Genomic DNA, 17,193 nt, shown 5'->3' on the forward strand with positions numbered 1-17,193 from the left:
GTGGGCTGGGAGAGGGTTGGGGGTTTTGACATTTGCTGAGAAAAACTTCATGAGCCTCGCTGCTGAAAGAAACAGAGCGAACCCTCTTGTCGATCATCCACACTCTTTGTCCCTGTGGGTGGAGGCGGGTCTACTAGCATGTTCCGGATAGGTCCGGCAATCTGATCACTTGTTTCTTTAACCAAATGAGGTCAGAATCATCATGTGGATGATTTTCGCCTCCGTTGCACCGCGGCGTTCACGCGAGTGGGTCCTCGCCGTGCCCTGACCCATTTCAGAACCCCCAAAATAAACAATTTATGCATAACATGAAATGCCTGCAAAATATGGGAATTTTGTGAAGGGCATCAAAGAGGCGTCCAAATGTATCGAAGATAAAAAACAGCTATTTCCATAGGGCCGCTTGCGGCGCTCTATATTGCCCCTGCGGGACTTGTTCCGCTAAAATGAAACAAAAAAAAATTTGACAGGTTAAAAAAGAAAAATATATTAATAACAAAAGACCCAGACCCTAACCTTAAAAACAGGTTGGAATTTTAAAAAATAACAGAAAAGACGGATCTCCTCTCTGAGCTGCCACCTTACCGTGGTCGAGGAGTTTGCGTGTCCCAATGATCCGAGGAGCTATGTTGTCCGGGGTAGGGTCTCCCAAGACAAACAGGTCCTAGGTGAGGGATCAGACAAAGAGCAGCTCCGAGACTTCTATGGAACTACAACAATATGGACTCAGATTTCCTTGGTCCGGACGCCGGTCACAAGGGCCCCCCTCTGGAGCCAGGCCCAGAGTTGGGGCACGATGGCGGGCGCCTGGTGGCCGGGCCTGTCTCCACAGCCCGAAGAGGCAACGTGGGTCCCCCCTCCAATGGGCTCACCACTCATGAGAGGGGCCATAAAGGTCGGGTGCATTGTGAGCTGGGCGGAAGCCCAAGGCAGGGCACTTGGCGGTCTGATCCTCGGTTACATAAGCTAGCTCTTGGGACGTGGAACTTCACCTCGCTGGGGGGGAAGGAGCCTGAGCTAGTGCGCGAGGTAGAGAAGTTCCGGCTGGATATAGTCGGACTCACCTCGACGCACAGGGTTAGGGGGTCTCTCTACTTCCGCAGCCATACACATTACAGCCATGTTACTTGACGTGTGAGAGATGTTAGCATGCCATATTTAGCACCTGTGCTATGTGTTAGCATCTTAATGTTTTAGGCCAGCCCTGTAGCTCATTTTGTACGGTCACACCTAAAACTCACAGCTTCAGACACTCTAAACCATCTTAAAAGTATGGCGGCTTCCGACGACCACAGGCCAGAGGTCCAGGGCACAGATAGCAGGCCCATCAACATTTCCGTTGAAATGTTTTAGTTTTCGTGATTGTACAATTTTGTTCCCATGAATTTCTTTTGGTACAAAACTTGCATTAAATTAAATACAATTTTGATTGAGAAAGTACAAAAATGGTAAAAGTGTTGAAAATAAAATGCTGCTTGTGGCCTGGTTATCCAGGTCCTGTCTGTGTGGCCCATATCAAAACCCACTAATGGATTAAACACATTATTGAAGAAGTTGAGAAATAATCAATCATAATAATCAGTTTATGCAATTGACGACATTTGATTATTTTACGGAGTCACTTTGATCAGTTACTGCCCGTTCCATTTGACAACTTCAATCCATACCTTTTGTTGTCCTGGAAAGCCCATCGACACCGACGCTGACGTGACCAAGTGCGTCTTCTGGGACTACAAGACCGAGAGCCTGCGGGGTCGCTGGGCGACACGCGGCTGCAGGACCGTGCACGTCAGCAGCAACGCCACCACCTGCACCTGCAGCCACCTCACACACTTTGCCGTCCTCATGTCGTCCGGGCGAGCCAACGTGAGAGTTCCTGGCTTTGATGTTGAAGACCAAGTATCTTTGATAACGCATTGACGTGCGACAGCTGTTCATGCAACACGTCCACTAGAAACCATGACTCAACATTTACTCTCCCACACTCAGTTGGCGGCCCACCGGACGGTCCTGACCCGCATCAGCCAGCTGGGGATGATCATCTCCATCATCTGCCTGTCAATGTGCATCTTCACCTTCTGGTTCTTCAGCGGGATCCAGAGCACCAGAACCACCATTCACAAGAACCTGTGCTGCAGTCTTTTCATGGCCGAGTTCATTTTCTTGGTGGGGATCAACATGAACACACACAAGGTAACCCTGGACTCTTATTAGAACTCGACCTTTAGGAGGAAACTGTCCACCCCGATCCTTTTGGTCTAAATGATGACAGGTGACTAGAATTCAAGTTGAACAATTTACTCTACAAACAGGAGCACAGTATTTTCTGGACTATAAGCCGCACATCCTAAATTTTAGAAGGATTTTTTTCCTCCGTATAGTAGTCGCACTGGACTAAGTGGCAAATATATACGTTGTGAAACAAGTTATCTACACAAAGTGTTTATTTACATACCTTAATTATTTCCAAACGGTGTGTGTAACACGGCAGTAAAACAGCTGATCAAACAAAACATAAATCATGGTCATGGACCCACTAGCTGCTCAAGCTAGCTCTCCAATCAGCTAAACAGACTCAATAAATCCACACTGACATTTTGCTGAATTTACTGAGGAATTTGTGAAAGTGAAACAATACAAAATGAATGCCATTGTAAGTTAGTAATACTGACACAGACACTCTTAAACCTGTCAGCATATTAGCTAATGCTAATTAGCGAATATTACATTACGATAGCTCGTACAAATATGCATGAAAAAACTCCTACAGACATCACACATGGGACTTTTTAATATGTAAGACTTGTTTTAGTTGTATTGTAAAACTTGGTAGGAACGCTATAGCTGGCTAGTACACGAAATTGCACTTCTACTTCCGGCTGAAAGCTCAGTCTTGTTATGATCTGTGGTCTGGATTATGTTTTAGTTATTTTTTGTCAGTTTTGTGGACTCTTTTAGTTCCAGTTTGCGCTCCCTTTTTTGTGTGGTTACCATGCCGATTTATTAGTTTCACCTGCCTCTGGTGTTCGGGACACGCACCTGCTCTAATCAAGAGACCATTATTTAAGCCTGTCTTTGCCAGTCAGTCAATCAGGCTGGCGTCATTGCTTGTTTTCACGCGATACCATAGTTCATGTTGTTCGCTTCATCCCGTGTCCAAGTAAGTTTTGTTTGTTCCAAGCCATAGTTTATGCTGTTTGTTTCATGCCACAATGTTTTTGTTTGATCCACGCCATAGTTTATGTTTGTATACCTCATGCCCTGCCAAGATTTCTTGAGTTAGATTAATAAATATGTTTCTACCTGCAAGCCTTGTACGGAACAGTCCGTTTGCATCCTGGGAGAACAAACCTCGCAGTAAGCTGCGACCTCCCGCTGTGACAAGTCTATACAAAAAGGCACCTGCAGTGAGAGAACTCGTCCAAAAGATGGCGCAATAACACAAAGAATAACACACATATTCAGTGTATTTGTTTTTTGTTTTTTGTAACTATTTGCATTATGGCTGGCAGCAAAAAAAAAATCCATAAATTAATCGCAGTTTTCTAAGCCCCAGGGTTCAAAACACTAGAAAATAAGTAGCGGCCTATAGTCCGGAATTTACGGTAACTGTTGCACTTACCTTGTTAGTCAGTTAGTTAGTTAGTTAGTTTGTTAGCTAAATGGCTTAAAATGTTACGGATACATTATGATGAAACTTTCAGGAAACGTCAGAATTGGGGCTGAACCAGATCATCGCCTGGATTCAGGACTTTTATTAGTCTTTCTCCTTGCACATTAGACGTACACCAGTTGTAAAATGATCTGTAAATTGTTGCATTATTTTGGACGACATTAAAGATTGTTTTATAGTTTTTCTTTTAGAAACATTAACCTTCTGAAAAAATCCCAAATATATTTAGGGACATATTTTTTAAATTATTATTTGTATTGTTCAAAATGCTTCGACTCATTGTTTTTTTTTCTATCACTTTTATGGCCTCGATATGAAGATATCGCCCGAGTTTTACGGCTGCAGGGAACCTGGGGGACAAACGTGAAAACAAACATTTAGGTTTGGACGTTTTGCAGGTCCATAATTTGTTCTTTGTTCCCCGGCAGCTCTTCTGCTCGGTTATTGCGGGTCTCCTGCACTATTTCTTCTTGGCAGCCTTTGCCTGGATGTGCATCGAGGGCATCCACCTCTACTTAATGGTGGTGGGCGTCATCTACAACAAGGGCTTTTTGCACCGTAATTTCTACATCTTCGGCTACGGAAGCCCGGCCGTGGTGGTCGCCATCTCCGCCACGCTGGGCTCCAAGTATTACGGCACTGATCAAATGTGAGCGTTCCTCTCAATATCTTTTTTTCTGCATGTCATGACAGCTTGGCTTCAATAACAATTGCAGTGGTTGTTGTGTGCAAAGAGAAGAGGAAGTCATGTGAGAACATTTCAAAATAAGGCCAAGCAATTTGGAAGTGGAAGACCAGACTTCAAAGGAACAAATGACGAATATAGAATGACTACTTTTGGTTGATTCAGAAATTCCATCCATCCATCCATCCATCCATTTTCTACCGCTTATTCCCTTTCGGGGTCGCGGGGGGCGCTGGCGCCTATCTCAGCTACAATCGGGCGGAAGGCGGGGTACACCCTGGACAAGTCGCCACCTCATCGCAGGGCCAACACAGATAGACAGACAACATTCACACACTAGGGACCATTTAGTGTTGCCAATCAACCTATCCCCAGGTGCATGTCTTTGGAGGTGGGAGGGGCCTATCCCCAGGTGCATGTCTTTGGAGGTGGGAGGGGCCTATCCCCAGGTGCATGTCTTTGGAGGTGGGAGGGGCCTATCCCCAGGTGCATGTCTTTGGAGGTGGGAGGGGCCTATCCCCAGGTGCATGTCTTTGGAGGTGGGAGGAAGCCGGAGTACCCGGAGGGAACCCACGCAGTCACGGGGAGAACATGCAAACTCCACACAGAAAGATCCCGAGCCTGGATTTGAACCCAGGACTGCAGGACCTTCGTATTGTGAAATTGCGAAAGATAATGTTGATTATAGAATGTTTTCACTTCTGCTACGATACCCACATTGAAGCTTTGAGTTTTGTCTGATCCGGATATTGATCGGCTTCGATCTCAGCATGAATCATTAGGGGTGCACAAAAAAATCCATTCAAATCCGAATCAGAATTCTTATTCATCCTGATTCTAAATGCATTCATAATTTTTCCAAATAAGAAGTATTTTTTTTTTAATTATTGATTGACCTTCTTCTTTTTTTTTTTTACTAGAATACATTTTTTTTTAAAATGTTTTTAGGACATCTCCATGCAACATAAAAAAGTTTTCTCACCCATTTTGAAAAATGTTGATTATAGTTATAATTCCAAATAATACATTGCAAGAATCTGTTTGATAAAGAATCAATTGTGAATTGAATCATCACCCATGAATCTGAATCGTTATGGGCCCAAAGATTCACGCTCCTTGGAATCCTGCATACTTGAAAAGAGTCAAACAGAGAGCAATTTTTAATGGGAAAACACTAGCCCATTTATTATTTACCATTTGGACTTATGCTGTCTTTAAGTTGAATAGCTGTTAGCTCATAGTAGCCTGTAGCCCAGCATGTTTACCTTCTGTTAATGACTTTAGTAAAAAAGGAGAAATTGTGAGTTTTTTTGAAGACATCGAGCATGGGTGACGAGTCATTTTAAAATTGATTCCAACCGATTCTTGTAACGTACAATAATAGTTAATTATCTTACAAAAATGGAAAAAAATTGTTGTTGTTGTTGTTGTTGTTTGGGGTATGGGGGGTTAAATCGATACATACAAATTCTGGATTATTAATTTATATACAATGGAAAATTGTAAAAAAGATTATAATTCGGAAGTGAATAGATTTTTTTCATGCACCCCTATACTGGCTGTCCAGTTTTGCACAAGTAAACATGCTGCACAACTGCTTGTATCGCACATGGTATCACACACAAGTAAACACGCTGCAAGACTGCTTGCATAACACATGATATCACACACAAGTAAACACGCTGCAAGACTGCTTGTATCACACATGATATCACACACAAGTAAACACACTGCAAGACTGCTTGTATCACACATGATATCACACACAAGTAAACGCGCTGCAGGACTGCCTGTATCACACATGATATCACACACAAGTAAACACACTGCAAGACTGCTTGTATCACACATGATATCACACACAAGTAAACACACTGCAAGACTGCTTGTATCACACATGATATCACACACAAGTAAACACACTGCAAGACTGCTTGTATCACACATGATATCACACACAAGTAAACACGCTGCAAGACTGCTTGTATCACACATGATATCACACACAAGTAAACACGCTGCAAGACTGCTTGTATCACACATGATATCACACACAAGTAAACACGCTGCAAAACTGCTTGTATCACACATGATATCACACACAAGTAAACACGCTGCAAGACTGCTTGTATCGCACATGATATCACACACAAGTAAACACACTGCAAGACTGCTTGTATCACACATGATGTCACACACAAGTAAACGCGCTGCAGGACTGCCTGTATCACACATGATATCACACACAAGTAAACACACTGCAAGACTGCTTGTATCACACATGATATCACACACAAGTAAACACACTGCAAGACTGCTTGTATCACACATGATATCACACACAAGTAAACACGCTGCAAGACTGCTTGTATCACACATGATATCACACACAAGTAAACACGCTGCAAGACTGCTTGTATCACACATGATATCACACACAAGTAAACACACTGCAAGACTGCTTGTATCACACATGATATCACACACAAGTAAACACACTGCAAGACTGCTTGTATCACACATGATATCACACACAAGTAAACACACTGCAAGACTGCTTGTATCACACATGATATCACACACAAGTAAACACGCTGCAAGACTGCTTGTATCACACATGATATCACACACAAGTAAACACGCTGCAAGACTGCTTGTATCACACATGATATCACACACAAGTAAACACACTGCAAGACTGCTTGTATCACACATGATATCACACACAAGTAAACACACTGCAAAACTGCTTGTATCACACACAATATCACACACAAGTAAACACGCTGCAGGACTGCTTGTATCACACATGATATCACACACAAGTAAACACACTGCAAGACTGCTTGTATCACACATGATATCACACACAAGTAAACACACTGCAGGACTGCTTGTATCACACATGATATCACACACAAGTAAACACACTGCAGGACTGCTTGTATCACACATGATATCACACACAAGTAAACACGCTGCAAGACTGCTTGTATCACACATGATATCACACACGAGTAAACACGCTGCAGGACTGCTTGTATCACACATGATATCACACACAAGTAAACACACTGCAAGACTGCTTGTATCGCACATGATATCACACACAAGTAAACACGCTGCAAGACTGCTTGTATCACACATGATATCACACACAAGTAAACACGCTGCAGGACTGCTTGTATCGCACATGATATCACTCACAAGTTAACACGCCGCAGGACTGCTTGTATCGCACATGATATCACACACAAGTTAACATGCTGCAGGACTGCTTGTATCACACATGATATCACACACAAGTAAACACGCTGCAGGACTGCTTGTATCGCACATGATATCACACACAAGTAAACACGCTGCAAGACTGCTTGTATCACACATGATATCACACACAAGTAAACACGCTGCAAGACTGCTTGTATCGCACATGATATCACACACAAGTAAACACACTGCAGGACTGCTTGTATCACACATGATATCACACACAAGTAAACACACTGCAGGACTGCTTGTATCACACATGATATCACACACAAGTAAACGCACTGCAGGACTGCTTGTATCACACATGATATCACACACAAGTAAACACACTGCAGGACTGCTTGTATCACACATGATGTCACACACAAGTAAACACGCTGCAGGACTGCTTGTATCACACATGATATCACACACAAGTAAACACGCTGCAGGACTACTTGTATCACACATGATATCACACACAAGTAAACACGCTGCAAGACTGCTTGTATCGCACATGATATCACACACAAGTAAACACACTGCAAGACTGCTTGTATCACACATGATATCACACACAAGTAAACACACTGCAGGACTACTTGTATCACACATGATGTCACACACAAGTAAACACGCTGCAAGACTGCTTGTATCGCACATGATATCACACACAAGTAAACACGCTGCAAGACTGCTTGTATCGTACAGGCTATATCACACACAAGTAAACACACTGCAGGACTGCTTGTATCACACATGATATCACACACAAGTAAACACACTGCAAGACTGCTTGTATCGCACATGATATCACACACAAGTAAACACACTGCAAGACTGCTTGTATCACACATGATATCACACACAAGTAAACGCACTGCAGGACTGCTTGTATCACACATGATATCACACACAAGTAAACACGCTGCAAGACTGCTTGTATCACACATGATATCACACACAAGTAAACACACTGCAAGACTGCTTGTATCACACATGATATCACACACAAGTAAACACACTGCAAGACTGCTTGTATCACACATGATATCACACACAAGTAAACACACTGCAGGACTGCTTGTATCACACATGATATCACACACAAGTAAACGCACTGCAGGACTGCTTGTATCCCACATGATATCACACACAAGTAAACACACTGCAGGACTACTTGTATCACACATGATGTCACACACAAGTAAACACACTGCAGGACTGCTTGTATCACACATGATATCACACACAAGTAAACACGCTGCAGGACTGCTTGTATCACACATGATATCACACACAAGTAAACACGCTGCAAGACTGCTTGTATCACACATGATATCACACACAAGTAAACACGCTGCAGGACTGCCTGTATCACACATGATATCACACACAAGTAAACACGCTGCAGGACTGCTTGTACAACACATGATATCACACACAAGTAAACACGCTGCAAGACTGCTTGTATCACACATGATATCACACACAAGTAAACACGCTGCAGGACTGCTTGTATCGCACATGATATCACACACAAGTAAACACACTGCAGGACTGCTTGTATCGCACATGATATCACACACAAGTAAACACACTGCAGGACTGCTTGTATCACACATGATATCACACACAAGTAAACACGCTGCAGGACTGCTTGTACAACACATGATATCACACACAAGTAAACACGCTGCAAGACTGCTTGTATCACACATGATATCACACACAAGTAAACACGCTGCAGGACTGCCTGTATCACACATGATATCACACACAAGTAAACACACTGCAGGACTGCTTGTATCACACATGATATCACACACAAGTAAACACGCTGCAAGACTGCTTGTATCACACATGATATCACACACAAGTAAACACGCTGCAGGACTGCTTGTATCGCACATGATATCACACACAAGTAAACACACTGCAGGACTGCTTGTATCACACATGATATCACACACAAGTAAACACGCTGCAGGACTGCTTGTATCGCACATGATATCACACACAAGTAAACACACTGCAAGACTGCTTGTACAACACATGATATCACACACAAGTAAACACGCTGCAAGACTGCTTGTATCACACATGATATCACACACAAGTAAACACACTGCAAGACTGCTTGTATCACACATGATATCACACACAAGTAAACACTCTTCAGGACTGCTTGTATCACACATGATATCACACACAAGTAAACACGCTGCAGTACTGCTTGTATCACACATGATATCACACACAAGTAAACACGCTGCAGGACTGCTTGTATCACACATGATATCACACACAAGTAAACACGCTGCAAGACTGCTTGTATCACACATGATATCACACACAAGTAAACACGCTGCAAGACTGCTTGTATCACACATGATATCACACACAAGTAAACACGCTGCAAAACTCCTTGTATCACACATGATATCACACACAAGTAAACACTTTCCAGGACTGCTTGTATCACACATGATATCACGCATTTTCCCTTTTTTTGTTTTAATGATTTACAATATTGGGCAGCACGGTGGAAGAGGGGTTGGTGCGACTGCTTTACAATACAACAGTCCTGAGTAGTCTGGGGTTCAATCCCAGGCTTGGGATCTTTCTGTGTGGAGTTTGCATGTTCTCCCCGTGAATGCGTGGGTTCTCTCCGGGTACTCCTGCTTCTTCCCACTTCTAAATACATGCACCTGGGGATAGGCCCCTCCCACCTCCAAAGACATGCACCTGGGGATAGGACCCTCCCACCTCCAGACATGCACCTGGGGATAGGCCCCTCCCACCTCCAAAGACATGCACCTGGGGATAGGCCCCTCCCACCTCCAAAGACATGCACCTGGGGATAGGCCCTTCCCACCTCCAGAGACATGCACCTGGGGATAGGCCCCTCCCACCTCCAAAGACATGCACCTGGGGATAGGTTGATTGGCAACACTAAATGGTCCCTAGTGTGTGAATGTTGTCTGTCTATCTGTGTTGGCCTTGTGATGATGTGGCGACTTGTCCAGGGTGTACCCCGCCTTCTGCCTGATTGTAGCTGAGATAGGCACCAGCGCCCCCCGCAACCCCAAAGGGAATAAGCGGTAGAAAATGGATGGATGGATTTACAATATCAATAACGTATTGGGACACACTTATTATTTACTAGTCCAAGTCATTTTACAGGAGATTCAGAAAGTATAGTATAGTATAGTATAGTACAGTACAGTATAGTATAGTACAGTATAGTATAGTACAGTATAGTGTAGTACAGTACAGTATAGTATAGTATAGTATAGTACAGTATAGTGTAGTACAGTACAGTATAGTATAGTACAGTGCAGTATAGTATAGTACAGTATAGTATAGTACAGTATAGTATGGTATAGTATAGTACAGTATAGTATAGTATAGTACAGTATAGTGTGGTATAGTATAGTACAGTATAGTATAGTATAGTACAGTATAGTATAGTACAGTACAGTATAGTATAGTATAGTACAGTACAGTATAGTATAGTACAGTACAGTATAGTATAGTATAGTATGGTACAGTATAGTACAGTATAGTACAGTACAGTATAGTATAGTATGGTGCAGTATAGTATAGTACAGTATAGTACGGTATAGTACAGTATAGTATAGTACAGTACAGTATAGTACAGTACAGTATAGTATAGTACAGTATAGTATAGTACAGTATAGTACAGTACAGTATAGTGTGGTATAGTATAGTACAGTATAGTATAGTATAGTGCAGTATAGTATAGTGCAGTACAGTATGGTATAGTATAGTACAGTACAGTATAGTACAGTACAGTATAGTATAGTATGGTACAGTATAGTACAGTATAGTACAGTACAGTATAGTATAGTATGGTACAGTATGGTATAGTACAGTATAGTATAGTACAGTATAGTATAGTACAGTATAGTGTAGTACAGTATAGTATAGTACAGTGCAGTATAGTATAGTACAGCATAGTATAGTACAGTATAGTATAGTATAGTACGGTATAGTATAGTATAGTATAGTATAGTACAGTACAGTACAGTATAGTATAGTATAGTATAGTACAGTATGGTATAGTATAGTGTAGTGCAGTGCAGTATAGTATAGTACAGTACAGTATAGTATAGTATAGTATAGTATAGTATAGTACAGTATAGTATAGTACAGTATAGTATAGTACAGTACAGTATAGTACAGTACAGTATAGTATAGTACAGTACAGTATAGTATAGTATAGAGTAGGATGTCTGCATGATGAGTTTGTAAGAACTATTCTCATGTTTTGAATTAGTTTTTGAGTTTCAGCAATTAAAGTGAAACAAAACCAGCAAATGAAGTTGGATTTTGTTTTTCAGGTGTTGGCTGAGCACGGAAAATCATTTTATTTGGAGTTTCATCGGTCCTGCCTGTTTGATCATCCTGGTAAGCAACTCAGGCATCAGTTTGATGTGTTGAAGTGTGATGAGACTGTTCTCCCCTCAGGTGAATCTCCTGGCCTTTGCAGTGATCATCTACAAGGTGTATCGACACACGCAGGTGAAAAAGCCTGAAATCAGCCACTATGAGAACATCAGGTAGGATTATGAAGATGACATCATCAATACCAGCAGCGTCCTCTGCAGTGGACATTTGTGAACATGCATAACAGATATATGCATATCTTTCTATTATTTTTCTAGAATGTGTAACTGTGACAAAAATTGCAAACAAATAAATGTCTACTGCAGAGGACGCCATTTAGTGCAGAAGAAACACTTGACTCCGCCCATTCCTGTATTTTAATCACAGCCATGTGAAATAATACAGCAAATAAATGTTGATACACAACCAGACCTCGACTTTTGTTAGGTATCTGTTCATTAAAAATCTGACCAAGCACAAATCATTAAAACTAAATCATTTTGCCCCCCCATAAAAAATAAATGCAGACACCCAAAAAACTGAAAAAAAGACTAATTCTTGTTTTATGCAGAAAACAATGCAAAATACTTCAAAATGAAACTTTTACACATTATTGATTCTGTTCTTTTTGGAATTCAGTCGTGTATCTCATTTTTTTTTTTTTAAGTGTTGGCACTCAAAATTACTTTGGCCCATCCATGGTGGATTATTTTGCATTATTGTGTTGTAAATGTTTATTTCGGACATGTTTGCTTAAAAAAGCAGAAACAACCACAACAACTACAATATCCAGTAGGAATGGCGTGCAAATGATGGGTGTATTCCTGAAAATTATAGGAAAACCAGGAATTTGGGGAAGTGGAAGACATGTTTTGCTTGGATAGCCAGGTTGAGTAGTGTGTGGGTGGTTGACGGGTCAGAATCAGGTAGGAAAAAAATGGCGCAAAAATGTGAGAAATTTGGCCGTTGTAGAACTTCGAATTTGTCCATTCATTTGAATGGGAATTTCCTGGAAATTTGGGGTTTTCAGGGCATTTTTGGAAATATTGATACTTGTCATGTCTGTTGATCATATTTTTGTTTGGCCATGTGCTGTTTGTTTTTTGGACACTCAGTTCCTGTTTTTGCACTTCCTCGTTTGTTTTGTCTCCATGACTACCCATTAGTTTTCACCTGTCCTCATGTCACACACCTGTCTCCCGTTTTGCACTCGCACACCTGTCACTAATCACCACAGCATTATTTAAACCTGTAGTTGCCAGATAGTCAGGCTGGCGACTTTACCTTTACCCACGTCATGCCATGCTACCGCTACTCACTTCATGCCATGCTACCTCTGTCACTCATGCCCATCCATAGTTTTGCTTCTTCTCATGCCACGTAAGTTTTGTTTATTAATACCACCGTCTTTAACAATACATAAATAAATACATATCTATTATTACACCTTTTTTTTTCACATAAAAAAATGATATTAGAGAAGTCAGTGTATACCTTGTACAGGAGCTGTATTTTGTGATATCCTACTTTTATTATGATAGTATTGTTCTTTTGGATCGGTAGTTCTAAAACTCTTTTCACCAAGTACTCCCCTCAGGAAACACAGAAGTACCACCATAATAATAACATTTATTCAGTAGCGTAGTACTCATTAAGTATTCATTAAGTACCACCATAATGACAACATTAAATACAGTAGTGTAGTAGACCTAAGTATTCATTAAGTACCACCATAATGATAACATTAAAATACAGTAGCGCAGCAGGCCTAAGTATTGATTAAACACAAGGCAGAGAGTTTTAGTATATAGTATATTTCATATTTGTGGCCACTGTAACATGACACACAGTTTGAACAGTAATATTTAATGAGGTCATTATATTTTTGGGGAGTACATTATTTGAATGGAAGTCATGTTTTTGCTGAAGATATAAAAGACTTGATAATTGTTTGTCATGGCAGGTCGTGCGCCCGCGGTGCCATGGCGCTGCTCTTCGTGCTGGGTGCCACCTGGGCCTTTGGAGTGTTGCACATCCTTTATGAGAAGACGCTGACTGCGTACTTGTTCACCATCGCCAACGCCTTCCAGGGCATGTTCATCTTCATCTTCCTCTGCGTGCTCTCCAGGAAGGTCAAGCATCTTCATCATCATCATTATTATTATTGATATTCGGACACAACTAGCAACCATACTTATTGTTAATACTCTTTCAGTTGGTTCTAATGTATTTTGTATTGTTGTCATGCTCTAACAATGTTTAATGGCTAATAGCAATAATATGAATAATGCTAACAATATGTTTTGTTTTGCAGATTCAAGAGGAGTATTACAGGCTGTTCAAAAACATCCCGTGTTGTTTTGAATGTCTCAGATGAAACAACCCTCTTGTCCTTAACAGGTCTTCTACAACCTTTGAAATCATCTTCTTGTCATCAAATTCCTCCTCAAAAGTGACATGTATTGGACCTAGTCACGTGTTTCAGTTTTAAATTAAAAATAAATAAGGAATATAGCAAAGAAACCTCCTTTTTCTCGGAGAGGAAGAAAGAGCAAAGTCTCCATCTAGTGGTCATGATCCAGTAGACACCTCTGTACAGTTAAAAAAAATACACGTATAATAGTGTTGTTTTCGTTCAATTCGACTGATTATTTCAAAAATAATTGTGTTGTATGAATATAATTTTAAGTGTACTGTATTTTAGCTTAAATAATTATTAATGATGAACTTTGTTGCTATTTGCACAATGTTGTTTATGTTGTGTCGCTAAATGGCAGTACTGTACTGTACAGTCTGATAGCATCTTCATTTATTTACTGTTGCACAAACAAATACAACCCGAAAAAAACAATGTTTGTGTGTTCAATTTGTTTATTTTTATCTTTGAACTGTTGGTTTTTTTATGATTTATGTCACAGGATTAACATTATTCCTAAACTTTCACTCCTTTTAAAAGACCAACAAATTTTGTTTATCTCAGCCAAACAGTAAAGTGAGATGATGATGAAGCAAAAAAAAAAAACGTTATTGAAGTAAAAAACAAAACAACAGTCTATAGCACTATGGATGTAACAGTATAATGCACTATGGATGTAACAGTCTAATGCACTATGGATGTAACAATCTAATGCACTATAGATGTAACAGTAATGCACTATAGATATAACGATCTAATGCACTATAGATGTAACAGTAATGCACTATGGATGTAATGATCTAATGCACTATAGATGTAACAGTAATGCACTATGGATGTAATGATCTAATGCACTATAGATGTAACAGTAATGCACTATGGATATAACGATCTAATGCACTATAGATGTAACAGTAATGCACTATGGATGTAACAATCTAATGCACTATAGATGTAACAGTAATGCACTATAGATATAACGATCTAATGCACTATAGATGTAACAGTAATTCACTATAGATATAACGATCTAATGCACTATAGATGTAACAGTAATGCACTATAGATATAACGATCTAATGCACTATAGATGTAACAGTAATGCACTATAGATATAACGATCTAATGCACTATAGATGTAACAGTAATGCACTATAGATATAACGATCTAATGCACTATAGATGTATCAGTCTAATGCACTATGGACATAACGTTCTGAGGCACTATGGATGTAACAATCTAATGCACTATAAATGTAACAGTAATGCACTATAGATCTAATGCACTATAGATGTAACGGTCTAATGCACAATGGACGTAATGTTCTGATGCACCATGGATGTAAGAGTGTAATGGAGAAGGATAGGGCATGACCCTGTCGGCCAGCATCAGAATTGGGAATGGAAACATAGTGTGGTGCAGAGGGTGAATGGTGAAAGGGTGAATTATTGAAGTGGGTGAAACATAGTGTGGTGCAGAGGGTGAATGGTGAAGGGGTGAATTATTGAAGTGGGTGAAACATAGTGTGGTGCAGAGGGTGAATGGTGAAAGGGTGAATTATTGAAGTGGGTGAAACATAGTGTGGTGCAGAGGGTGAATGGTGAAAGGGTGAATTATTGAAGTGGGTGAAACATAGTGTGGTGCAGAGGGTGGTGGTGAATGGTGATGTGTGTAACTATGGAGTGGATCCTGCCCTGGTCTCAAACCCACTAAATACCACCCACCATACACCCACCATACACACACCATACACACACACACCATACACACATCACACACCCACCGTACGCACATCACACATCCACCATACACACACCATACACACATCACAAACCCACCATACACCCACCATACACACACCATACACACATCACACACCCACCATACACACACCATACACACACCACACACCCACCATACACACACCATACACCCACCATACACACATCACACACCCACAATACACCCACCATACACACATCACACACCCACCATACACACACCATACACACACCATACACACACCATACACCCACCATACACACATCACACACCCACAATACACCCACTACACACCCACCATACACACACCATACACACACCATACACACATCACACACCCACCATACACACACCACACACCCACCATACACACACCATACACACACCATACACCCACCATACACACATCACACACCCACAATACACCCACCATACACACACACCATACACCCACCATACACACACCATACACCCACCATACACACATCACACACCCACCATACACACATCACACACCCACCATACAACCACCATACACCCACCATACACACACCATACACACATCACACACCCACCATACACACATCACACACCCACCATACACACATCACACACTCACCATACACACATCACAAACCCACCATACAGCCACCATACACACATCACACACCCACCATACACACATTACACACCCATAATACACCCACCATACACACACCATACACACATCACACACCCACCATACACACACCACACACCCACCATACACACATCACACACCCACCATACACACACCACACACCCACCATACACACACCATACACACATCACACACCCACCATACACACATCACACACTCACCATACACACATCACAAACCCACCATACAGCCACCATACACACATCACACACCCACCATACACACATTACACACCCATAATACACCCACCATACACACACCATACACACAT

General features: G+C 41.2%; 1 protein-coding gene across 2 annotated transcripts in view; it reads left to right on the plus strand.

Moving 5' to 3' along the window:
* The window catches only part of adgrl4 (adhesion G protein-coupled receptor L4), a 54,314-nt gene extending 39,440 nt beyond the window's left edge, over window positions 1-14,874 (plus strand). For both annotated transcript variants that reach the window (XM_061884000.1, XM_061884001.1), the window contains 7 exons: window positions 1,687-1,866; window positions 1,990-2,193; window positions 4,102-4,322; window positions 11,978-12,044; window positions 12,105-12,196; window positions 13,987-14,155; window positions 14,338-14,874. In XM_061884000.1, coding sequence (XP_061739984.1) covers window positions 1,687-1,866; window positions 1,990-2,193; window positions 4,102-4,322; window positions 11,978-12,044; window positions 12,105-12,196; window positions 13,987-14,155; window positions 14,338-14,400 — 996 coding nt within the window. In that variant the 3' untranslated portion in view covers window positions 14,401-14,874. The remainder of the gene's footprint in view (window positions 1-1,686; window positions 1,867-1,989; window positions 2,194-4,101; window positions 4,323-11,977; window positions 12,045-12,104; window positions 12,197-13,986; window positions 14,156-14,337) is intronic.
* The last annotated feature ends 2,319 nt before the right edge of the window (window positions 14,875-17,193 follow it).

This window comes from Nerophis ophidion, linkage group LG22, assembly GCF_033978795.1.
Source record: "Nerophis ophidion isolate RoL-2023_Sa linkage group LG22, RoL_Noph_v1.0, whole genome shotgun sequence".
NCBI lineage: Eukaryota > Metazoa > Chordata > Actinopteri > Syngnathiformes > Syngnathidae > Nerophis > Nerophis ophidion.